At 32.8% G+C, this 24,972-nt stretch overlaps 2 protein-coding genes and 1 long non-coding RNA gene across 5 annotated transcripts in view; 1 reads left to right on the forward strand and 2 right to left on the reverse strand.

Annotated features, from left to right (window-relative positions):
* Window positions 1-1,736: 1,736 nt before the first annotated feature.
* On the reverse strand, window positions 1,737-10,871 carry LOC106677076 (sperm flagellar protein 2). Its single transcript, XM_014414763.3, has 2 exons — window positions 10,681-10,871; window positions 1,737-7,080 (listed from the first exon to the last, which is right to left on the reverse strand). The coding sequence occupies exon 2, from the start codon at window positions 7,071-7,073 to the stop codon at window positions 1,788-1,790; it is 5,286 nt and encodes a 1,761-aa protein (XP_014270249.1). The 5' UTR covers window positions 7,074-7,080; window positions 10,681-10,871; the 3' UTR covers window positions 1,737-1,787.
* Window positions 10,541-13,628, forward strand: LOC136797059 (uncharacterized). The gene is made up of 3 exons (XR_010844861.1): window positions 10,541-10,665; window positions 10,865-11,051; window positions 11,534-13,628. It is a non-coding gene; the product is annotated as an uncharacterized lncRNA (long non-coding RNA).
* Window positions 13,629-14,693: 1,065 nt separating this feature from the next.
* Gnf1 (germ line transcription factor 1) overlaps window positions 14,694-24,972 on the reverse strand; it is a 41,884-nt gene continuing 31,605 nt past the window's right edge. For 2 of the 3 annotated variants that reach the window (XM_014414765.2, XM_014414764.3), the window contains 5 exons: window positions 24,337-24,454; window positions 22,675-22,820; window positions 19,143-19,353; window positions 18,607-18,792; window positions 17,050-17,451 (listed from right to left, as the gene is read on the reverse strand). In XM_014414765.2, the coding sequence (XP_014270251.1) occupies window positions 17,359-17,451; window positions 18,607-18,792; window positions 19,143-19,353; window positions 22,675-22,820; window positions 24,337-24,454 (754 nt within the window). In that variant the 3' untranslated portion in view covers window positions 17,050-17,358. Of the gene's footprint in view, window positions 16,109-17,049; window positions 17,452-18,606; window positions 18,793-19,142; window positions 19,354-22,674; window positions 22,821-24,336; window positions 24,455-24,972 lie in introns of those variants that run through there. The other variant, XM_014414766.3, reaches the window with a different exon arrangement.

The following is a 24,972-nucleotide window of genomic DNA, read 5'->3' on the forward strand; positions in this document are numbered from 1 at the left end:
AAGTAAAAAATAATAATAAAAAAAAATGAAATAAAATAAAATAAAAACCTCTCTTAAAATATATACAAACAAAAGAATAGACAAGATGAACATAATCAGACTATCTGTATGAAAAATAAATAAATAAAATAACATAATGGTAAAATAATATATACAATATTTACAAAATCGACCGGAGGATCCCTGAGCCCACTCTATCCCCCACGTGTGAGGGGTAGAGCAGAGCTCAAGAGATCCCAGCGCATCCCTCTCGCCGCATCACTGGTAATGAGCCAGTGGAGGTAAGATAGTCTTAATACGGTGAATATTTGAGTTGTGGTGCTGGGGATCGGATAAGGAAAGGCAACGGTGCATGAGATTTTTGGAAATATTGATTTTTTGATAGTGGGGGTGCTGGGAAAATTAGTTTAGTAGTCTGCCGGAGTAAGTGGGTTTGTTAGACCAGTCAGTGGACAAGGAGCCGTCATTATTCTTTATAGTAAGGAGGTCGAGAATGGGGAGGGAAGAGTTTGTTTCGGTTTCAACGGTGAAATGAAGGCGAGGGTGGTAAGTGTTAAAAGAAGAAAGGATATGAGAGATTTTATAAGGATTTTTTAAAATATTTAAATATTAGAAACTAGAGGGTTTTAGTGGTTAGGGAGTTTACAATGGAAGGGGTGATATCTGGTTCGGGCTAGATCGGTTCCATAGGGAACATTAAGGTCTTTATATATGATTTTATTTGTGACAAAGTAAGGATCATTAAGGGTTTTCGAATTCGGAGATTTAGTGGAGCCCCAAGCCCCCAAAGCTCAACTCCATATGTTATCAGGATTTAGATGAGAAAAAGGTCGTCACATATTTTTTGATAAATAAAATGTCGTTATGGAATAAAGGGATGATGAAATCAAGGATGTCATTAAGTACAATGTTAGAGATATCGGGGGGCGAGAGAGTTTCCCATGGCAAGACCTGATGTTTGATGAAAGAACTTTCCCTGAAAAGTGAGATATCCGAATTTGCAACGTACTTCAAGCGATTCAAGTTATGAGGCTAAGTTAGGAGTGGTATTTGGTAGGAGTGGTTCTATTGTAGTCCAGTTTTTTCCACAATAAAATAAATAATTATCTGTCACAGCGGGATTCGAAATGCGGGTCTTTAGAGTTAGTAGCACAGTGCTTTGCCAAGGAGCCACTACGCCCTCAATAGTAATTAGAATGAATATATGATTTAGTAATTAACATAAACTGTTAAATAAAACTATAAAAAAATATAAATATTTTGTGCATTTTATCTTATTGTATTAAATATTCCAAGCTGTACCATCGATCAAGGAAAAATAATAGATTAGTTCTCGTATACTCTTAAATAATATTCATGATGTGTTAAATGTAAAATGTTTTACTATGTTAAATGTTGTAAGTATAGGATTGTGAGCAGCCCTATTTAAAGTCATATTAAATGTTAAATGCATAAGAGTTCCTAGCGGATTTTCTGGGCAACTTGTTTTATAACCTTTCCTTCATAAACTTCTTGTTACTGTTTACTTCTAAGTTTTGATTAAAGTAAGTTATTACAACATGCCTCTCAACCATGTCATATGTTATATCGTTTTAAGATGGTAAAAGAAGGAAATATCTTACCATTTAACATAACCTTTATTATTTAACACGGTTAAACATGATAAACTAAAGATCAAGAATACCCCTAATGAGTTCTCTATAATGATTAACAATTCGAAATGTTAGAAATCTTTTTTTAAAAAATGTTTTTATTAAATACAAACAGGCGTATTTATACATAATCATTTAATTGTGATCAGCAACGCTTGAACAATCATCTTTTGCAAGTTTCATAAGCAGTTGGGGCAAACTGAATGCTTGAAAGCATCTGTATGATGTAAAAATTTTATGTATGTACACATCACTTAATAGATGATAAAGTTTCATTGTGTGATCTTTGCCTTTTTCCCGGTAAATTCGTTTAAGATTTTCTTCTAGACGGAATGGTTCATAAATTTGATCTGTAGATAACGCGAAATGGTGAATGTCTAACATCAATAATGAAAAAATTGTAGAAAAGTACACATCTGACTTCCATAAAACTTGGGTTTTTTCTTTTTCTGGTAAACCTAAATCCATGAGAGACGATTCTTCCCCTCCTGATTGCTCTAGTACATCCTGCTGGGCTGCACAAATTTCTTGACCAGAACAGTCTCCAAGATTGCTCATGTTGGACGCAGTTTTTTTCATTTTTTTAAAATACGCCCTGTTCGATTTTTTTCTAGATTGGCCAGGAAACACTGTAGTTTGAGAATCTTGTTGACTCCCTGTAGGTTCTTCATTCGGCACTTCTGTAATAATTACACTATCCACGATCTGATATACTCCAGCGATTACAATAGTCAAAATTCCACAAGCTACGTCATATTTTTCATTTTCTTTTTCAATTTGAAAAGTTTCACGAAACAAATCCTGCTTCCATGTAATGGTCGCGCAGCCTTCAGTCAGTGCCAGTGCTTTGACAAATCCTTCCCTAGGATCGTAATCTCTGCAAAAGGCTAAAAGTAATTCAGTGTAATTAATCAAATTTTCATTAATTTGGAAAAGTTTGAATAAAAGTTCTTTCGCTTTGGCAATATATAAATCTTGATTTATACTTAGCGTTTCCTTATTTTCAAACCACAAAAATACACTGGTATACTGTTCATAAGTAACAGTTTCATTAAGATTTCGGTCAAGAAGTCTAAAATCATATCTCATTTCCAATATGTCTTCTAAAGTTGGATAGCCCAAGTCCAAACCAAAAATGATGAAAAGCCTCCAATCTATTATTACTTTATCTCCATACATTCTATGGACGATTTCTTTGATTCTTTCAGACGAGAGATCGGACCAACAATGAGGTAAGTAACTATGACCAGTTTCATGACCTATAGATGCCATATCTTCAAGAATAAGGACAAATGATTGCTCTATAATCCCACAAGGAGCTACATAAACTAACTTATAAAATAAGTTTGTCAACTGAGAAATAGTGAATTTAAAACCTGTAGGTATTTCTACTAATGGAGATGGCGATGGAGGAGGAGGGTTTGGGAACAATATTACCGATGGATCGATATCCAGACTGTCATTTTTTAGAACGACAAGAGGCTGTATTTTAACTTCTTCTTCAACTGCTGCTCTCATGAGGTCACAAACTTTATCGATATTTACTGTTTGGCTATGATAAAGGTTTGTAATATCTAGTTGAAACTCTTTAAAAGTGTTCTTTATTATGCCCGAATCTTCATTTATATCAGCGCTTGCCCTTTTTTCAATCAAATCAATCCTATACAATACCCTTTTGACTTCATTATCAATTGCAAACGCCCATTCAAGGGCCACCTTGTTGATAAATAAAAGTTGACTTTCTGACGTTAGGTTCGTGTCTTTCATGAAATGTTTCTTCACAGGAAGAGTATCTCTCGATGCTCTTTGTTTGCTTTCGCTTTTTATACTTTGTGCCTTTATCTTGTCTGAAATGGTGTTGGATCTGAATTCACAAATAGCCTTAATTTGATGGACATTTCTTGTCAATCTTACGATAAGAGCTTTAAGAAGTTGCAATGCAGGATTTTCTTGTGCTTCGTAGTCGTTATAATATAAACCAGACTTACTACCGTCGAAGTCCATCTTACTCAAATGTTTATCTTCTGAAACTTTACTTCTCTTGTTTATAGGAGCAGACACCTGCTGCCTCGATGTTTTACGATTAGGTTCATCTTTTTTATCAGATTTCAATCCAATTTTTGGTAAAATTATTTTCATTATTCTATCATCATGTATTTTTCCCAGAAGGCCAGAGCAATAATAATCGTCTATCAATTGCATCGTATCAGCAAAGCGGTCAATTTCTGCTTGAAGAATCAAACCATAAACTTGCAAAATGTTTGTCAAGTGGCTAGATATCCAGTTCTGATTCAATACCAATTCCAATACTTGCTCACAATAAAATTTCTTAACATCCGTCATTTTCCAAAGATCACATTGTAACTTAAGAATGCGATTATGCATTTCGTTTTTCATCGTATCTAAAGATCTGTAATGGTCTTTGATTTTATTTAACATCAATTGAAAATTGGTCACAGTCTCTGTTCTGTCGTCCTCAAGGCTGAGACATTCTTCAGCTTTTGCCCTAACATAATTCCGATATGGCATTAACCTTTTTCCGACAGTTCTAAGCAAAACAAAACATTTTTTTAGGTTATATGTGAAAAAATATTCAATGCTCTCCCATACAGTCCCTAGAGATGCAATATAATAATCAGAGATATTAAATTCAGTGTAGTTCCAATCTTTGTGCCCCGGATAAATAAGCATTTCTTCTTCAACAGCTTCTTCCTCGTTTGTTTCTTCCAATCCTCCCTCTTCGTTTTCTAAAAATGTTTTTAAAACCCAATCATCTAGCGCATTCCTTTTAAATTTTACGGGCTCGAGAGACCTTTCCCATTTGTCAGGTGGTACAGATTTTCTCATTACATCAACACCTTTCTCAATACTCTTTAAGTATTCATTTTGCTTACTAGTGGACATATTTAAAATAAGAGTAAGTAATTTCTTTAAAGTTGTAGTGTCAAAATATTTATAAGAGAATTGAGAGCTAACCTCTAGTGAACCATAAAAGTTTTCCAATGTAATTTTCTCTTCCGAATTCTCCTCTCCTTCAGCTGGTGAAAATTTGGGAAAAGATCTGGATGCTTTGCTAATCCCTCTCTTCTCCCCTTCATGCTGCAAGATTATCACCTTTGTAAAAAACGATTCAAATTTTAACGGCTTCGGAGGTGCATGAGCTCTTGGTAATATTTTTGAATTTTTTAGCTCAATCAATTCTTCAACTGAAAATTGTTCTACAGGATGTTCTCTAGATTCTCCACTTATGTCTTCATATAAACTAGGATGGTCTGATTTCATTCTTTCTTCACCTTTTGGCATAGCTTTGTTCAACTCACTTGCTATTAGTTTTCTTATATTCTGTGTTATCCTCGGCATATAAGGTACTTCCCGACCAGTGAACATAAACTCCAGTATTGCTAGTTGTGTGATGTTTTCTGGATAGTTAATGAGGACCCAACCGTCAATATCCTTAAAATGTTTCAAATATTCTATAATCAAATAGCAAAGAAACGAATCCGATAGTAATTCACCCGTTTGTAAAATCTCGTAGATACATTTTCCTATCTCGGTGGAAAGAGTTTTATCTTTGAACAATTTTTCATTGCTTGGAAATTGAACACCCTTGTTAACATAAGTTCTGTCCTTGGCCATCTTGTCGCTGGAACCAGGCCATGGCTTGAACTTATTTTTATCAATTTTTATAACTGCTACTGAGTTTGATCTAGTTTTCATAGGATTTACGAGTCTTGATGAATCCTTTATTATATCTATACCAACGTATGATTTGTAATCATTCAAAAAGTGATTTATTACGTGGGCGATATCGAAGACTTCTATCCTAAATTTTGAGAGATAGTGCTTCAACTTCTCTAATGTAAATGTATCATTTATACGTTGTAAAAATATCTTATAATTGTAAGTTGGGAGATCAGCTGGTTCTCCGGCACTCAAACCGAAATTGTATTTGAAATCAAGGAGGCGGTGAACTATGTATCCAGTGATGTTGAGCTGCTCATCATCTGTTGCTTCGGTCAGATGCCACGGCCCTATACGATACATGTAAAGATAAAAGTCATATTCAGCCAGCTCTTCAAGTCTTTCGTCGTCTAGCTTTAAGGGTGTCTCTTCTACATCTCTCGCTGGTTTAGGAATTATATCGTGAGGTATAAGCCTAATGCCTTTCATAAAAAGTAGCTTTAACTCTAAAATTTGGTTTCGAGGCATTTTCGTTCCATTTTGTTCATTGTAGTCATGTTTGAGCATGGCAAAATCCACAATGTCTTCTATGATTATCCGACAGGCTTCACGATCTAGTCTTTTTTTAAACTTGGATTTTTCCTTGAATAATCTTTGATGCAGTTCTTTTATTCTGCGTTTTTCGATTTGAGTCCTTTCTTCTTCTTTTATAGCAGTGAAGGAACTTCTAAATTCATTTACCGCTTCCTGTTTTTCTGCCGTACTCATTACCATATTCCTCGTGTCTATGAACTTTTGGTACTTAAGCCTTAATCTCTTTAATCTTAATGTCATCTGTTTTTCATATTCGGATTGTTTGAGAAGTTTCATAGAAAGTAAATTTTTCAATTCCATTTCTTGATTCTTCAAAATTTTTTTCCATGCATCATCCATTGAATTTTTTCCCAATTTGATCTTCAGCTTTTGATCAGCAGCCACTTTAGACCTTTTTAATTTTAAATATGTAATATATTCTCCTGGGTCGCATTCGTAAGTTTGGTTTTGATTTTCCAATCCTTCAGGAGATTCCAGAAAATTTTCGAATTCGTTAATTTTCGCTTGAATATCTAAATGTGGATGTAGTTTTTTACCACGGTGAATTTTAAGATGCCTTGGACGTTGTTCATTCATTATTTGTTGTTTCACCTGTTCTGCACGTTCCTTTATACCAGAAACGATAAATCTTTTTAAACTATTTTTTTCAGCGCTTTCCATCACTCCTTTCATAGTATTTAAGAGGTCTCGTAGGTACTGTTTTTCATCTGCAGCATCTTTTTCAGGTTCAATTTCTGGGGCAGGAGTCACTTCGAACTTGTCGGTCGACTCAGAAAGAACCCTTTGCATTTTCTTACTGTCCATATAAAGCATACTTTCTTGATTTTCTAGGCGAACAAACAATTCATAAAGAAGGCTTAAACTTGCAGAACCATTTTCGTTTACTATTTCGTTAAGAAATTCATCGGTGGTGGAAATTCCTAAAAGTTTGAACCAGACGCACAGTTTTTTCAAGTTTGATAAGGCAACTCTCTTGTCTACTGTTGCATAGATCAATTTCAGATAATCAGAATTGCAAACGTTATATGTGACCAATATTTGAGCAAAAATTCTTCCGTCGTAACAAGCTCTGCCTAAGGTTTCCGGTGTGCATTTGATATTGCAACGAATAGAGTTCAAAAGCCAATTTCCAATCAATTCAGTCATTTTTTATCTGTAACATGTTATTTTTTGTGTTTAAATAGAAAACCTGAACTAAAGTATGAGGTTTTAAAGTATAATACGTACTAATCCTACACCTACTGCGCCACTGGCACGAAATCGTATTCACAAATGATAGTGGGCTTAGATCATCAATATCCTTCATACAGCACCAGTAGAGGGAGGATTGAAAGTTTGTTCATAACACATCCACGTTTGACGTTACAGTATAGTTTTGTATATATATATATATAGTACTGACCTAGGAAGCTCCTTGCTGAAGATAGACGTGCGAAATCGAATTAGGTGTTTGTAGCAGCCTTAGCAAAGTAAAGAAACCACAACTCGTCTACAGGATGTTCGTTACATTCATAAAGGGTTTAAGGAAAGTTGTTTATCTTATTTTTTCTACCACAATGTGTCAATTTTTTTTTATTTATTGTTTATTATAGATAGATCCAAAAGGTAGTCCACCAGGTCTCCAACCCGACGTGTAATCAATCCGTCATCAAAAGGCCAGCCCGAAGTGTAAACCCGTCGCGAAAAAAACCGATTTGATCCACAACAGTCGTAATGAAACCCGACTCATCACAAATTAGCTGCGTCAAACAGTCCAGCCCAACTGGATCATAAATCAGCTGTGACACTAAAAGGAGCAAACATCCAAGATAACAGGAACAACAAGAGGACAAAAAGGAAGGCCCAAAAACGTACACAATGAAAAGAGACCATAGACGGATCCTTCTCAGTTTAACTTCCACCAGGAACATGTGTCACGTATTCCACAATCAAGGGAGGAAGGACATATAATCGCTATAATTTTCACCCTAAATACACACTACTTGATTCCGACTTAGATAGAAACGGTAGGCGGGGCATGACACAAACAACGAAGATCGCTGCAGCCATAGAAAATAGCAATAACTAAAGCTGCAAAATCAACAACCAAAAGAGAAGCATACAGAACTCGTTCTGGACGAGAAAGCAAGTCTAAGATCCAATTTTCACCATAACCATCGAACCAAGACATCATTCGTTATCGCTTCACGCCAAGACGAAGTGCTTCAGTTCGTTTCACCTTGGAGCACCACCTATAGTTTCTCTAGCTATTTATTGTGTTCATTTATTCAGTAAAATGTATATAATTTTATAATGTTATATATAAACATCTAAATAATTTTATAATTGTAAATATGTTGATTTAATAAATAAAGTTTACCAAAAAGAATATACCCCCTTACAAAAAAGTTAGTTTTTACAGGCTGTGACTCTCACCGGCCTTTATATTGTTAGTATAATCAATACCCCACCGATGGAGCTGTACTGTACTTTCTTGGGGCAGCACAAATACATTCAGGATAATCTAACCTATTTTTTGACATGAAGAGGGCCATTTCACGCTTGTTCCCTTCTCGTCACCTCTTTCCTCTACCTTCTATCTTTTCGTAGGACCCAGTGGCTAGCTACACACCGGGCTTACATATCTCCTTTGTAGCTATAGGAATAGTTCCCGAAAGAACGAAGTTACCTTCTTGCATGACCTGGTGGTTGGCTACCCTCCGGGCTTGCATGACCTGGTGGCTGACTACCCTCCGGGCTTGCATTCCTAGTACGAAGAACTACAGGAATAGTACCCTGTAAGACGAGGTTGCTATCCTTAGAGAAATTACGGCCGTCACCCCGTTAAGTCTCATCCTGTCTATTCACTTCCTAATCTACCTTACCTATGTCGAACACGCATTGTCGAAGCCTTCTGGTCAGGAGTACCTCGAAAAAATTTACAACTATATTAACTCAAAAATAAAACTAGTAAACGTAATGTGAATTATTATACAATCGTATGATATACAGCTACGGAGAATTCGCCTATTGGTATAGCTCCAATAAAGTTTCTGGATTAGGTCTCGTGGCCCTCTTCTTTTCTGTTGAGATATGGGATTGAACAGTTCGGGATACAATTGATGGATCATTATTCACTGATGTACACATGAGTCAAGGTTAGAAAGAAAGACGTCTTATACACGCCTAAAAAGAATAAAGTGGTGTTGCTTACTATCCACTATGCATCATGATGATGAAATTAAACCTGAAATTGTCAGACAATACAATAAGAAAAAAGGAGGGACGGACTCATTTGACCAACTGTACAACATTTACACTACAGCTAGAAAAACTCAAAGATGGCCTCTTCGTTTATTCATTCGAACGCTGGATCAAGCTAGCGTGAACGCCTGTGTCTAATTTTGTATTACGAACTGGCAAACAAAGACTCCAAGGAAGGACTTACTTTTCGATTTAGGGATTAAACTTGCCAAACCAATCGGACATGGAAGAGTATGTATGCAAAATCGAAAAATCCAGGCCACTTCAGATGACGATAATTTTAGTTTTTAGCGAAATTTCTACGAGTAACCAACCCTCTGCTCATAAAAAAACAACCCCACTACTTGAAGAAACAAGATGCACCTTCTGTGAAAGAGGAAATGGCGGAAAAACCAAAGTTGTATGCATTCAGAGTGGACGAGCATTCTGCAACGAGTATAGTTCACGAAAATGTTGTTGTTGTTTATTAAGAAATTAAGGAGTAAAACCCACCGGTCATCAACGCCAACACCCCACTCATGTACATGAACACCCCAGTGTTCAATTATATAAATGAAAAAAAAAATACATATACAACAACGATACAACATACGAAAGTGCCTTATTTTTTTTTTAATAATTTTTTCCTAAATCCTTTGGTTCTGAAAAAGCATAAAAGTAAAAAAAAAAGAAGCAAAATAATGAAAATTCATTGGAGGAAACCTATCTACGTTGTCAATAGCGAAAGCCAAAAACACTGTGTAGTCCCAGAGTTAAGAGAGAAACTCAGCTTTGTTACATAGCTGGAAAATGACAAAACTAGCATGACATATTTTACAATTACATAGCCATTAATTATTGAAACCTTAAAGAAGGAAGTGTCGGACTAACGAATACTTTTTTTAAATATTTATTTATTTATAATTACAACTGTACATTATAATAAATTTAGTAAATCTGATCTCGGTTAAATTGGAGTGTTACAGGCGTGAAGAGAAACTACCCATTAGCAGCACTCTAATGACGTTTTACATTCATCAGGTATATTATTTTATCAGGTGCTTCGGAGGATTGTCAGGAATGGAAGTGCAGGGAAGGTTAGAAACTAGGGGGGTTGAGTGGTTAGGGAGTTTATAATGAAAGGAGTGATATCTGCTTCGGGCTAGATCGGTTACATAGGGAGCATTAAGGTCTTTATGTATGATTTTATTTGTGACAAAGTAAGGAGCATTGAGGTTTTTACGAATGATTTTGGATTACTAACGAATAATAATTTTTAAAAAATTCCTTCAGATGGTTCATCATTTTTAAAAAGGCCAATAACTAAAACAGTTCGAAATTGGGGAATGGATTTTATTTATAATTCATCAAATTAATTTTAACAGCTGTGGATCCATGCTAATATTCCAGCATGTTTCAATAAACATTTTATGTTTGTATCCGATTGTATCAAGAAAAAAATTTTCCTCTAATAATGATAATATAATTCAAATGAAATGTGATGGCTGATAAGACAGTAATGATAACTTACCAGTTTTAATTACAACAGCTCTATTATATTCCTTTAGATTAGAGAAATGCGTAATTGTAGTTGGTAGTCCATAAATGATTTTTTTATAATTTCTACTTTTTTGTCATATGGTTTTGAGATGATTTAGCTTTTTTATGGCAATAATTAAAATGATGAACTGTACTTACGCACATATTTTTTTTAGGTACATTACCACATTAATTACAGCGTAATCAAAAGAACAATGTGCATATGAAGAAAAGAAATAAAAGAAGATATAGAGCATAAAGGCCCCTCAATTGGGTACAGTAAAACCAAAGATGGACGTTCAGAATGATCAGAATTGTTCGCTCCTCCAAAAAAGGCGGGGACAATTACTTCGTGACAACATTGTACGTCGATAAGTATATACAGCACAGGAGCCGGGGAGAAAAAAAACCAGTTATTTCACTCTAATTTTTGTTTACTTTAATGAAAACTATGTTTATTGAATAGTATAAATTGATGAGACTGCCAAGTATAGATAGGTGGAACAATGAATGGCGGCTGTTTCAAAATGTTAAAAAAAAAAGTTTTCATTCGGAGCTCTATATCTTTAAAACAACGACACTAGAAAACCTAAGAGAACAACATGTAAAGTAGAGTAAATTTGCTAAAACATGAGCCCTAATTGAGTTATTTACCATCAATAGTTCCCGAAATATAGTTTTTTAAAAAGCAAAATTTCATTAAAAAAGTACGGAAAAATCAGATAGCCACTGGTCCTCCAGGTTGAAGGAACACTACTCTGACACTCATTGCAGCATACTACACTCACCCCCACATTACAGACAAAGGGCAATAACAGTACTAACCCTAAGGTCACCTTTCCTAGGTCGCCGCCCCGGATGGGGGAGCGAGTCAGGGAGCTCTGAGAAGGCAGCCCTCCACCTGAGTCGGGGGCAGTTGGCTGAAAACCACCCTTAAATAACTGCATCAAGAAACCTGAAACAGCCTCGGAATTGATCAGGATCTCAAGGAAACAACCAGGCGTCCCCAATGGTAAGAACTTTGACGTAGGATATTAGAACACCTTGTCCTTCCTTATACTGACCTGGAGCACTGAAACTGCTACTAGGTCAAATAGGTTTTTACAAATTGGACATAGTTGCCATCCAGGAAATCCGATGGACGGGTCAAGGCATAATGCAGAAGAACCACACGAGTTTAGTGTGGGGTTCGTTGTTACGGGTAAATTCAGACAACTAATGATTGGATGGAAACCTATGAGTCCCAGAATATATCAGAATACAGGGGAGGTTCTGCAATTACAGTATCATCTGTGCGCACGCTCCCTCGGAAGTGGCTGATGATGAAGAAAAGGACAGGTTCTATGACTCTCTTGAAAGAACCCTCGACGCCTGCCCAAGCTACGACGTCAAGATAATTGCTGGAGACTTCAATGCTAAGATTGGAAAGGAAGAAATCTATCGCCCTACAATAGAACGTCATAGACTTCACGAAGAAACTAATGAAAATGGTCAACTTCGCCGTATCCAAGGGAATGGATATTTTCTGACAAGAAAACTGTCGATCAAATTGACCACATTCTAGTAGATGCCAGACATAGATCCAGTCTACAAGATGTAAGGACGTATCGTGGAGCGAACGTAGATTCTGACCACTATCTCAGTGTCCTTCATCTGAGAGCTAAGATAAAAACAGACTGGTAGACTCTTGGACAAAGAGGTAAGAGGTTCAACCTGGACAAACTGAAGGTTCCTGACACCAGGATATAGTATATGGAACAGCTGCACGAAGACCTCCGCGCTCAAAGAACTTATGGTGAGACTAACTTTAAGTGGAAAGTTTGTGCTCAAGAAATGGAGAAGAATACAGAAAAGATCTTAGGGTGGCAGGGCAGAGAAATCCGATCTCGTTGGTTTGAGCTAAGATAAAAAGCTGCTACGAACCAGGAGAACCAAGCATACAAAGCCATGATTAATAAAGCCACTAGGAAAAACGTTGATGAATATCGATTGAGGAGATGTGAAGAAAAACGTTTGCATCACTGGAGGAAGAGGAACTGGCGAAGACAGAAACATTTTTCGGAGATAAGGAATTTCGATATTTTAATAGGAAACAAACAGGAGCCGAAAACCCAACTCTAATGTCTCTTATATCCGCAAGGACTATGAGAGGAACCTACTTTCTGACAAGCAGAGAGCCCTGTCCCAGTGGAGGTGTCACTTCAATGATCTCAATGAGTAACCTTTGAAATTTGGTGAGGATTAGGGAGAGACGATCAGCGACACAGGGAGAATAAAACAGATGAAGAGGCACCTTTTGAAGATGAGATCATCGATGCCATCAACCGAATGAGATGTAACAAGGCTCTGGGTGCTGATGGACTTCCCGCAAAACTCATCAAGTGCGGTGGGAATGAACTGGTGAGGGATATGGAGGATCTCCTCATCACTGTTTGGACAGATGAAGTTCTACAACTGTTATTCATCGATTTTAGAGCAGCTTATGATAACGTGAATAAGGAAGAATTGTATGATGTTCTAAAGTATTTTAAGATCCCTAGCAAACTCCTAAGCCTCGTGAGGCTTACAATGAACAACATACCAATTCGAGAAGGCTAATGTTTTTGTATATCTTGGCTCATTGGTAGCCCAAGACATCTGAACAAGAGATTTGGCATAGGATCATAGCAGAAAATCGGTGATATTTTTCTATGGCAAGGCAGTTCCGGAGTAGAGCTCTTTTCATAAAATCAAAGTTTTGTCATTATACGACGATATTGTACCCAATTTTGCTGTATGGTTGTGAGACTTGGACTACCTCCCAGGCTTGTGTTCAGGTACTCCTCAGAGGAGAGTGGAAAAACCAGGAGCTGTACACTATGTTTAAGGAGTCGGAGTGATGAAAATTGCAAAGCTGAGATGGGCAGGGAGGATCCAGATGTTAGCCAGCACTCAAATTGAAGCTAGTTAAATGTACTACCAAGTAGAATGTGATATTCAACAAAATAATAAATGATATCCAACAAAATAAATTCACAAAATGTTAATAACATATCTCAGGAACCATAAGATGTACACATATCTGCCAGCACTAAAAATAAAGGTAACTTAACTTACTATAAAGTAGTTTATGACATATAAATGTAGGGATAGTAGTTTTTACTATATTTGCATATGAATATAAATTTTGTCCAAACAACCATAAATTAATTTATTTTATCAAATATCATAAAAACTACTACTCCTACAAAGATAAACACCATAAACTACTTTTTAGTACATTAAACTAGCTTTAATTGGAGTGCTTATAGACATCTGGGCCCTGTTTCATAATGAAAGCTTAATAGTATTAGTTCATAGTAAAAGTGTAGAAACTAGTGTGGTAATAATACTAATACTTATTTTTTTCATGATAGGAATAACTATTAGTGATATTACAGGAATTAAAAAATACTAAATTACAATTTACTATTGTACAAGTCAGTGTAATTGAATTAAGATAAATCTACAAGACTAATATTAGTTTGTACTTTTATGAAACAGGGCCCTGTACGTCAAATGGTTTTGGAGATTTCTCAAAATAAATTCACTAACTACTGATTTTTCAGTGCATTTTTATGATTTTTTTTCTTTTTACAAGCCTCAATTATGGATCATATTTTAGCAAATATATTCTACTTTAAATTATGCTCTCTTGAGTTTTCTAGTACTGTAGGTAGTTTTAAGGATGTAGAGCTCCAAATGAAAAATTAATTTGTAATAACGTTTTGAAACAGCCGCTATTTTTAATTTCCCTACCTATACTTGGCAGACTCATCAAATTTTGACTAGTAATTATACATAGTTTTCATTAAATTAATCAAAAATTGGGGTGAAATAACTACCTTTTGGGCTCTTGTACTAATAATGATATTAACTGCCTTTCAAGCAGGAAAATTTCTTTAAAAAGGAAAAATAAGTTTTCCTTATTTCATATGATTGACCAAATTTTTTGAAATATGAAGATGGTAGGAGGTGCAGTCAAAATGAAACAAAAATAATAACTATTTATTTGGTGACTTTTCGCCTCACTTTGTAGAGCTTCATCAGGGATAAAAACAAAAACAAAATACAACTAAAAATAATTTGATAATGTAGGATAATAAGATACAAAAGTAAACTAAGGTACGGTTAAAAATTAAGTAAATATAAGTGAATTGTATGAAAAGAAAATTATATAAAAATGAACAGAAATAAAAATAGTAGAATAAAAAAAAAATATACAATAAGTATATAAAAAAAAATTATGCAAACTACTATATTTAAAATGAAAAGGACACATAATAACACCTAAAAATAGAAAAGACGATATGAAATAGAAAAATTAACACACTAAAATACAAAAAATTAAGGAAGTAAGTTGAGAATAAATAAAGGAAAACAATTAATAATAACAAATAATAAGTAAAGAACGAATCAAAACTACCCACTTGTTTGAGTTCAAAAATATCGAAGGAGTGATAAAAAAGCGGAAGTGTCCAAACAGCATGGAGGGGAGATGACAATTACTAACAGTTTTAGGGTATGATTATAAATTTAATTAAATAATGATAACTACTTATATATTTTTAATTACTATGGAATCATAATATTTGCAAGTCAGGAGGATTCTAATTGTTTATGTCTGATGTATTTTAATACCTGTATAGTAGTCTTGTGTCTATTGTGTAAAAAGGATGTTCCATCTCTTCTGTTCCTTTTTTTTTGTTGTTTTACTTAAAAACCATTTTCTACTAAAATGGAATTTCTTGTTCTGTACCGCAAGAGTAGCATCACAGCCTAAGTGCTCGTTTAAAGTTCTTGAATAACTCAAGAACCAATAAAGAAAAAAAAAGATAAATACTATCATAGTATAACCCAATACGGGTTGTAAAATAAGTTCATAGTGTTTTTTACTGGTGATTTCAATAAAAACTTCCGTTTCTTGTAAATATTTTTAATCAATTATATATGACCCATTTTGATCAATTACATGTTGCCATCTTTCAGATAATTATTTAATTCCATCCATCCAGAACTTCTCAGATTTTTGCACAATGAACTCCTCTATGTGCATTTTGCAATCTTCGAGTGAATTAAAGTATTTCCCATTAAGAGAGTTTTGAAGGGCTTGAAATAACTGAAAATCTGTTGGGGAATGGTACGGTGAATAGGATGGGTGGGAGATCACATCCCAGCCAAACTCCAATAATTTCTGCCTGGTCTGCAAAGACACGTGAGGAAGGGTGTTATCGTGATGGAAAACTATGCCTTTGCAATTATGAGACACTTGCATGATATATGTTAAGCATTTCTGCAATATCCTGTGTCGTAGAGTGAGGGTTGTTTGTGAACAATGCTTGAATTTGGTCATCAATAGTTCAAAAATGACCCAAACGTCTTCCAAGTCAAAATTTCCAGTTCTGAAACAAACAAACCACTTACGAACAGTGCTTTCTCCTAAGACATCATCACCATACACACTGCAAATTTTGTCACCCGTCTGTGCAGCGGATCTTCCTTTTCGGAAATAAAAAAAAATTAAATGATGAAAATTAAATTTTTTCTCCTCCATTTTGTGCAAGCAAAATACCACTTAAAGAAAAGAAATCTCAGTTGAAACTGATGCATAAAAGCACCTTAACTAATCCTTTTTTAGAATAAGTAAACATTATTGACCAAGTAAACATGATTTTATAAAACAGAGAGGATTAAATTGAAATATTTAAAAACACTACAAACTTATTTTAGAACACAATATTTACCAAGAACATTTCATTTTAACTCACGTACAGAATTAAATTCACAAGAAACACTATCATTAGATATATTGTGTTTTTAAATATTTAATGATTATGATTTTATTTTCACATCTTTCATTAAAATTCTTTTTTTTTCTTTCTCTTCTTTTATAGATTGAACATTGTTTTTTTTTTTAATATATATATATATATAATTTTTCTTAAAAAATATCCAATAAAAGCAGTTTGGTTAGTCAGAACATTTTGCTTGTTTAGAATTATACTTATTTTTATATATATGGTGAAAAAAGAGCAAAGTTCTACTTAAGTGCATATTTTTTTTCTTTGGCAACAGCCAACATTTCTTCAAGCTATCAAAGTTTGCCGAGTTCAAGTACACTGGAGTTGTTTCTTTTGATACAACACAATGAACTACTTTCTTAATAAATAAAAAATGATCACCACATATAGTAAGAGTGAAAATAAAATCAAAGAATTCTATTTCAAATATTTAACAAGAAATATATGAAAAATCTGAACAATAAACTTTTTAGCTACACTGTAGGATTAATTATTCAAAAGAAATCTAAAACAGGGTTTCACGGTTGATAAAGGAGACAGCATTTGTTGAAAAAATATTGTATTTATTCTAAACGTTAAAAGGTCCTTTTATTGTCACAAACCTTCAACATTAGAAGAGAGATTCCGTGATTAACTCGTACTTCTTTGTTAAAACAAAATTTCAAATCAATTTATTCTACTTTTTAAAGTCCTTTTTAAACTTCACTATGATATATTCAAGAAGATATCAATGAAATTTTCAAATTATTTTCAGTGAATACTTTAGAAAAATACTGTAGTAAATCAGATCTAATATTATTTCATTATTGCTATTTACAATCTCGATAAAACAAAGAGTGTAGATTGGCACTTTATTTCTTTCCTCTTTTTCCACCACGCGGTTTACTTCCACCCGCTTCCTTCTTCTTCTGTTCTTTTTCTTCTTTATTTGTTTTCTTTTTTATCTTTAAGCAAAAATGATATGCAAATTAAATATCATCTTATATGATAAACAAAATAATATTTATAAGAATAGAAACTAAGAAATCATGAATTGTATAGAATAAGGGAGACCAACTTCTGTGGACAGGTATACAAATAAATCATTTTACAAGTATCTAAACATACCGTTTGTAATTGACGTAATCAAGAAACAACACATAAATTTTTATGACTCACTAGACGGACACCCTATCCTACAGGTAACAACATAGTTATAGTTATAGTAATAACAGTAGAAGACTGAAATGCCTCGGAAGCAGGATCTGCTACATTAGAAAGAACTATGCTAAGAATGTCTTCGTTAGAAGTTTTCTCCAATCAAGTTACCATGTTAATCCTGTAGAGGAGGTTATTCCCAATGGTGTTATTCCCAAACTTTAAACAAGAAAATATGACTTCCTTAGAAGAAATAAAAAATATAGTTTTCAACTTTTTATTGCGGATGTTTCGACCCACAATCATTAGGGCTAAAATTAAAAAGATAAAAAAGGGAAGAGGCCATGTAAGAGTAAAAGAATGACATAAAATAGATGTAAAGGTTAGTGTATACCAACTATCAATTATATTTAAGCCCTAATGATTGAGGGTCGAAACATCTTCAATAAATAGTTGAAAACTATATTTTTTATTTCTTCTGAGGAAGTCGTATTTTCTTGTTTAAAGTTTGAAACTTAACATTTCCAATTACCTGTTCAGAAGGAAGCCTTCCCCTCACTCACAACTCATTATATTGACAGAAATTCCAGTTGCCAATGATTTAGAGTAACACGTTGACTACCCACTATGAGATAACTCTTAATTTAGGCATCAATTTTGTAGCCATATGTTGTGAAATATAGCAAGTTAACAACTAACCATTAAAACTATAAGATAACTCATAGTGAGCAGTTAATGTGTCAAAGTTATCAGATTTGAAAAACATAACACTTTGAAAATGATATCTTAATCTTGAATCTGAAGAGTTTTTAAAACAGGAGGTTTTCGAATACTCCTCACTAACATAAGGTGATTCATATAGAATGATACATTTACTAACAAAAAACTCAATCAAACCATGACTGATGTAATTTGATAAATAAATCACATCACTTAAATAACAAAAAAGAAAAATCATATACCAATATCATAGCATCTTTTGTAACATCATCCTGATCTTCCTCTTCATCATTAGCGTTCTCCGCATCATCCTCCAATTCAGCTTCATCCATGGCTTGCACTCCTCGTCCTTTTTTTACAGCAGCATTTATCGAAAATGGTGTTACAATAGGATTTTTATTGTAGGTTCTTGTGAAATTTGCTTTTACCTAAATAAATAAACAGCATCAATTAGTTCACAGTTAGAATGTTTGTGTTATTTTAATTTTTAACATAAATTATTTAAATGAATATAAAAAAGAAAGAAAAGATAGATCTGCCTAAGCTTTATCTATTAGTAACTTTAGTACTAGAGCTAGCAGCTAGTTAAAGTTAGTAGCTATTAATAAAGTTAGTAATTAAGTTACTACTAGGTAGTAAAGTTAGCAATTTATAATAATGTTAGTAATTAATAGTAATCTTTTTAGTATCACTTGAAAGGTTGTGTTTTTGGACTTTTTCCTCTTCACAACATAGGATTCAGTTAAAAGATATAAAAATAATTAGTGAAAATATAAACCTTTGAATCAATTTTAGAAAATGGATCTTGGATCCCAGGCCACGCCGTCAGTTCAGATAGAGATTCAATATCTTCTCTGAGGATGCAATACTCCCTCATGACTGAGAGCGATTCTTCAATTCCCTCCGTTCCTTGAAATAGAGGTCTCAATACTTTTTCTCTCAATGCATAGCAGTAATCAAGGTTAACTGCCTCTTTACTACCTAAAACTCTAGAAAAATAATAATACAATAAAAATTGAGATATATATAACAAAGAATGGAAAATAATTTTCATTCCATTCTGATATTAGTTGCGATTAAAAGAAGGTGAATGCTAAAAAAAATAATAATTTATCTGATACAATTGTTTGTTCCAAGTCTAATAATGTGGAAAAGAATGTACCAATCTACTAAAATATTAAATAGAACTGAGTCCTGGTTATTTATCTTCACTGGGACTGGGACATCACCGATTAATGTGGATTGTATAAAAGAAAAAAATTCAAAACTAATTTAACTGAGGTGTTTGCAAAAAATTAAAATGCAATGTACAACTTAATACAGGTGTTTTCAACCTGTTGTACCGGTAGACAAATTTGTAGGTTATCTGCTGGGTGATGAGAACCAATCAAATAGTACAACAGCCTAAGAGGAGAAAAAAGGCAGTTATCTCACCCCAATTTTTGATTACTTCAATGAAAACTATGTACTATTAATAGTCAAAATTGATGAGTCTGCCTAGTATATAGGTAGGGGGAATAAAAAATAATGGCTGTTTCAAAGCCATAAAAAAAAACTAATTTTTCATTCGGAGCTCTATATCTTAAAAAGTAGGAACAACACAAGAAAACCTAAGAAAACGTCATTTAAAGAAGAGTAAATTTGCTAAACTATGGGCCCTAATAGAGTTATTTATGTTAAATAGTTTTCGATATATAGCTTTTTAAAAAGCAACATTTTATATAAATGTTGTACAGGACGTACTGAAAGATCAATAGTTAGTGAATTTATTTTGAAAAAATTATATCTCAATAACCATTTGACATACAGATGTCTATTAGCCCTCAAATTAAAGCTAGTTTAATGAGCTATATAGTAGTTCATGATGTTTATCTTCATATGAGTAATAGTTTACATGAAATTTGCTAAAATAAATTGATTTATAGTTGTTTGGACAAATTTTCATTTGCCAAATTTATATTCATATGTGAATATCATAAAAACTACTACTCCTACAAAGATAAGAGTCATAAACTACTTTATAGTAAGTTAAATTTCCTTTATTTTGGGTGTTGGTAGACATATATGTGCGTCTTATGGATCTAGAGATATATTTTTTCAAAAATTCAATATTTTACACGAACAACTAGAAATTAACATTTTGTGAGTTTATTTTGTCAAGTATCATAAAAACTAATACTCCTACAAAGATAAACATAATTAACTATTTTGTAGTAAATTTAACTAGCTTTAATTTGAGCGCTGGCAGACATCTGTACGTCCAATGGTTTCTGAAGTTTTTCATAAATCTATTATCCATCATATTGTCCAAACAACTATAAATCAATTTATTTTAGCAAATATCATGAAAACTACTGTTCCTACGAAGGTAAAGATCAGAAACGTCTATATACTCCATTAAACTAGCTTTAATTTGATAGCTAATAGACATCTATACGTCACATAGTTCCTGATATATAGATTTCTCAAAATAAATTAACTAACTTTTCAGTACATTTATAAGAAATTTTGCTTTTTAAAAAGCTATATCTCAAGAACTATTGGACGTAAATAGCTCTTTTAGGGCTAATATTTCAGCAAATTTACTCTTCTTTAAATAATGTTCTTTTAGATTTTCTAGTGTTGTTGGTAGTTTTTAAGATATGGAGCTCTGAATGAAAAATTAATGTTTTTTCAAGGTTTTGAAACAGCCGCCATTTTGTATTCCCCCTACCTATACTTGGCAGACTCATCAATTCTGATCAGTAATTATACATAGTTTTCATTAAAGAAATAAAAAATTGGGATGAAATAACTGCCTTTTTTTTCTTCCTGGCTCTTGTACTAAAATGTTTTGTTGATTAAAAAAGTATTAATTAAAAATTAATCATTAACATAAAGGCCGTAAATGACAGCTTTGTCGATATAGTAGTTAGTAGCCTAACGGAAATGACATAAGCTTCACTAATGCGACAGATGCTAAACATGCTTTAAACTGACAGTAACTTTAATGGCAAGTGTTTTCTCAGAACAATATTTATTTATTTTTATTTTATCTCTGGTTAATTCAGAAAGCTAGTGAGGTAGGTTACTATTGTATACATTTGTCATAGTTTTTCATTCCACCTGTAAAATTTCATTTAAGGCAGACAACTCCCCCTTTTTTTTTTCAATAACACCCTCTCAATTACTTGATCAAGTTTTAGTCAATCAAAAAGCAATTCAATAAATTTAGCCAGAGCGAAAGGATGTCAGTCCATATTTTAAAGTAAATTTAATTGCTATTAATTATTGTTGATAAGGTGATTGATAAGATTGTAATAGATAGCGTTTGAGGAAGAACCCCACACATTTAGAATATGAATTCAAGATGCTGCCATCAATTAGCAAACCTAAGAAGCAGTGGGGGTACTTAACTTCGAGTGGTCTGTAAGAGAGCATAATAGAAGAACCAGTCTTCAAGCCCATCACCAATCAACCACCAAGTAAATTAAAATATCTTCCATTATTCCATGTCAGAATCTTTGATTATTCCAAATTGATAGTCAGAATTAATTTAACTAATGACTAACTCAAATTGTACATCCCTTTGGCTTAATCACATATAATCAATTGTATTATTTTCACTTTTCACCATAATTAACTTATCATTCGCCCATTATAAATATAATCCACTCCATTCATACCAGCAAATTATAATTAATTCGCGTAATATCTGGATTAAACAGATAGTGCATATTGAACAAAATTATAATAGGTAAAAGAGAGGATAAGAATAAATAAATTGACTAAGATATATTTTTGACTAAGGCAAAATAACCTGCAACCTTCTAATAACTTTATTGTGGCTGTGATATTATAAATAAGATATATATTCTCAAAATGGCCGGAATAGCCGAAACATTGGATTTGTAAGAGAATAAACATGTTGATATCATATGGATATTTTTTAATATAATTGATAAACAAATAAATCTTTTAACAAAAAATTGAATTGCTATCTTAAGTATAAGACATTTTTTCTTGAGAAATTCCTTTTCTATGAAAGTTAATACATCCACTTTTCAAAAGAAAATTTTTTTTTATGACAAATTACAATTCTGCACAATAAACTTATTTTAAAATTCAAATGTTCCTCTGTCAGTTAGGTTATGTGAATCAAGATTTGCATTCAAAATTTAACTAATCTACATTAGATGCTTCCATAATAATTCTTAATAACAACTTTCCAAAAGTGGATATATTAACTTTTGATTGAAAGCTGCTCAATTAATAAAATATGGTAAAATATAAAATATTTACATTAAAAAGAAAAATTGATTAATTTTTACTTTAATCTGGTGTGAGCGAGTATTTCTTGGGCAAATCTATCTAATTTTCCTCTTCTTGAATTTTTACCAAGCCATGCGGGGAAATTAATTTGACCACCCATGTGACCAGCCAAATACTCACCTGGTAGCAAAGAGCTAAATACGGCCTAAAAATTAGATAAAAGTCAATAATCAACTAGTCCATAAATAATTATACATTATTTATAATAAAAGTATAGCTAATTAATAAGATAATGTATTTTTCTGAATATAGGTTCAGTTTTTTTTTAAACTGTCTCCAGTAAAATGAGGGGTTGATCTAGAAAAATTTGAGCTGGACCAAAATCGGAGCTTTTAGGTCATATCATAGTTTATTTCCATTTCTACTTTGGTTACAAGAGACTAAATACAGTTCATATTGATAACAAGTGATAATCATTCACTTATTACCACACATTGTATTACAGAAAATGTAATAAAAATTTTGTTTGAAACTATATCAGAAATGATATTTATACTCAAGGAAAATGATATATTAAACTAAGAGTTGAGGTGGAAAATTGAGGTTGAAATGAAAAATAGTTTAATCATTCTGCGACTAGTATGTTAGAAAAATTTGAGGTTAAATAATATATTTGCCAGAGCAGTCTGCTTACTTAAGTCTTAACTTTTCTAGTGAAACAAAAAATAAAAAACTATTTCCAATATTTACAAATAATACATACATATGTACAATAAAATATTATACATGATAGAAAGAATGGAGTTCCAGAGGCAGGTAGTGTGGGTAGTGAAAATGATTTTTCAAACACAGCAGTTCAATGGGTATAAGGTAGAAGTCAGATGAACAACATCTGGTAGTAAGGGATCGGTCAGAAGATTTGAAGTGCAAATTTGTAGTATATAGGAGAAGTACTGAGTTCTAATCACTCGGAATAGGTAGCACACTAGGAAATACTAAAATCGGTAGCAAGGATAGAGCTAATTCAACTCGGTGTAATGAGGGGAAATAGGCCTCCTATCTCTGGTGATCCTGAAAAAAAATTGTATTGAACGTTTCATAAGACATTTAAGTGGAAGGAGATAGCGAAGATGACTAAATTGCTTAAGAGTTGTTATGGTTTGGCAGGAATTTTGGGAGATCTGTGGTTTCAAGGAAAGAGTTTTGTCATAAGGACCACCGTGTTTTTGATAGATGTATGGAATAAGATGAGCATATTGTTCAGGATAAGGTTGGCATAGTCATAGATTTAAGGAGTGAAGTGTTCCAATAATGATGTCTTTGCTCTTTACGGAATTTAATGTAAGCTTATCAATAAGTTAAAGGTTATGTAGAAACACAGAATAATAGGTTATGTAAATTTTTATTTATATATTCATGTTTTGGAATCAATAATTATAAAACTAACCTATTTAGGAAACTTTAAGTAGAAATAAAAAAGAAATATTCTCATCTCGAAGCTTCATATAATATTGCTTTTGATATTATGATGATTTTTATCTATGTATTATCTAATTTAAGCACAATTATTTCTTTTTGAAATCTAATTTTAACTCTCCTCATTTCTCTAAAATAATATTTTCAAAATGGGGTCAACCCATAACTGAGCAAATATAGTAAATAATAAAAAACAAAAACAAAAAATTACAACCTACAACAATTTAAATATCAAAAAAATTCACCTGAACTGGTAATAATCCCCAAGCACTATTACTTCTTATTTTATTGTCAACTAAATCGCCATAAGCTATGCTTCGAGCAGCTTTAGCGAATAACATCATTTTCCCTCTCTTTGTTTTACTGTAATTAAATTAACAAAATTAATGAGATTAAAGAAAAAAAATACTTTTAGGATATTATTGCAAAATTTCATAGCAAATCCTGAACTATCTCAAAAATCAGTAATTGTAAAAGTCCTGCCAATTCTTTACTGATATTAGAAGTTCATTGGGATAATAATAAATAAGCAGGAATAAAGAATTAATACACTTACGAAAACATTAGGCATCTTGAAGAGGGAGAGTAATCCAAATCATTGATCCAATCCAATAAGTTATAACATTTTTTAAACATAAAGGTTAAATTTTTGACTAAAAAGTAATTATTTAAAATATAAGTGATTTAGATTCAAATCATAAGATGAGAGTAAATTAATTAAAAGAGTGAAATGGATAAATTTCGACTCTCTCTTTGTTTATATATATATACTGTAATATGCTCTTGTTGAGTAAATAGTATATTTTGATGTATAAGGGTTTTTAATATGTTTTATTTTATGTATCATTTTAATATTAATTTGTTTTGTTTATCCAAAAAGC

The sequence above is a fragment of the Halyomorpha halys genome, unplaced genomic scaffold (assembly GCF_000696795.3).
Source record: "Halyomorpha halys isolate HHAL.00 unplaced genomic scaffold, Hhal_1.1 Scaffold86.1, whole genome shotgun sequence".
In the NCBI taxonomy this organism is placed as follows: domain Eukaryota; kingdom Metazoa; phylum Arthropoda; class Insecta; order Hemiptera; family Pentatomidae; genus Halyomorpha; species Halyomorpha halys.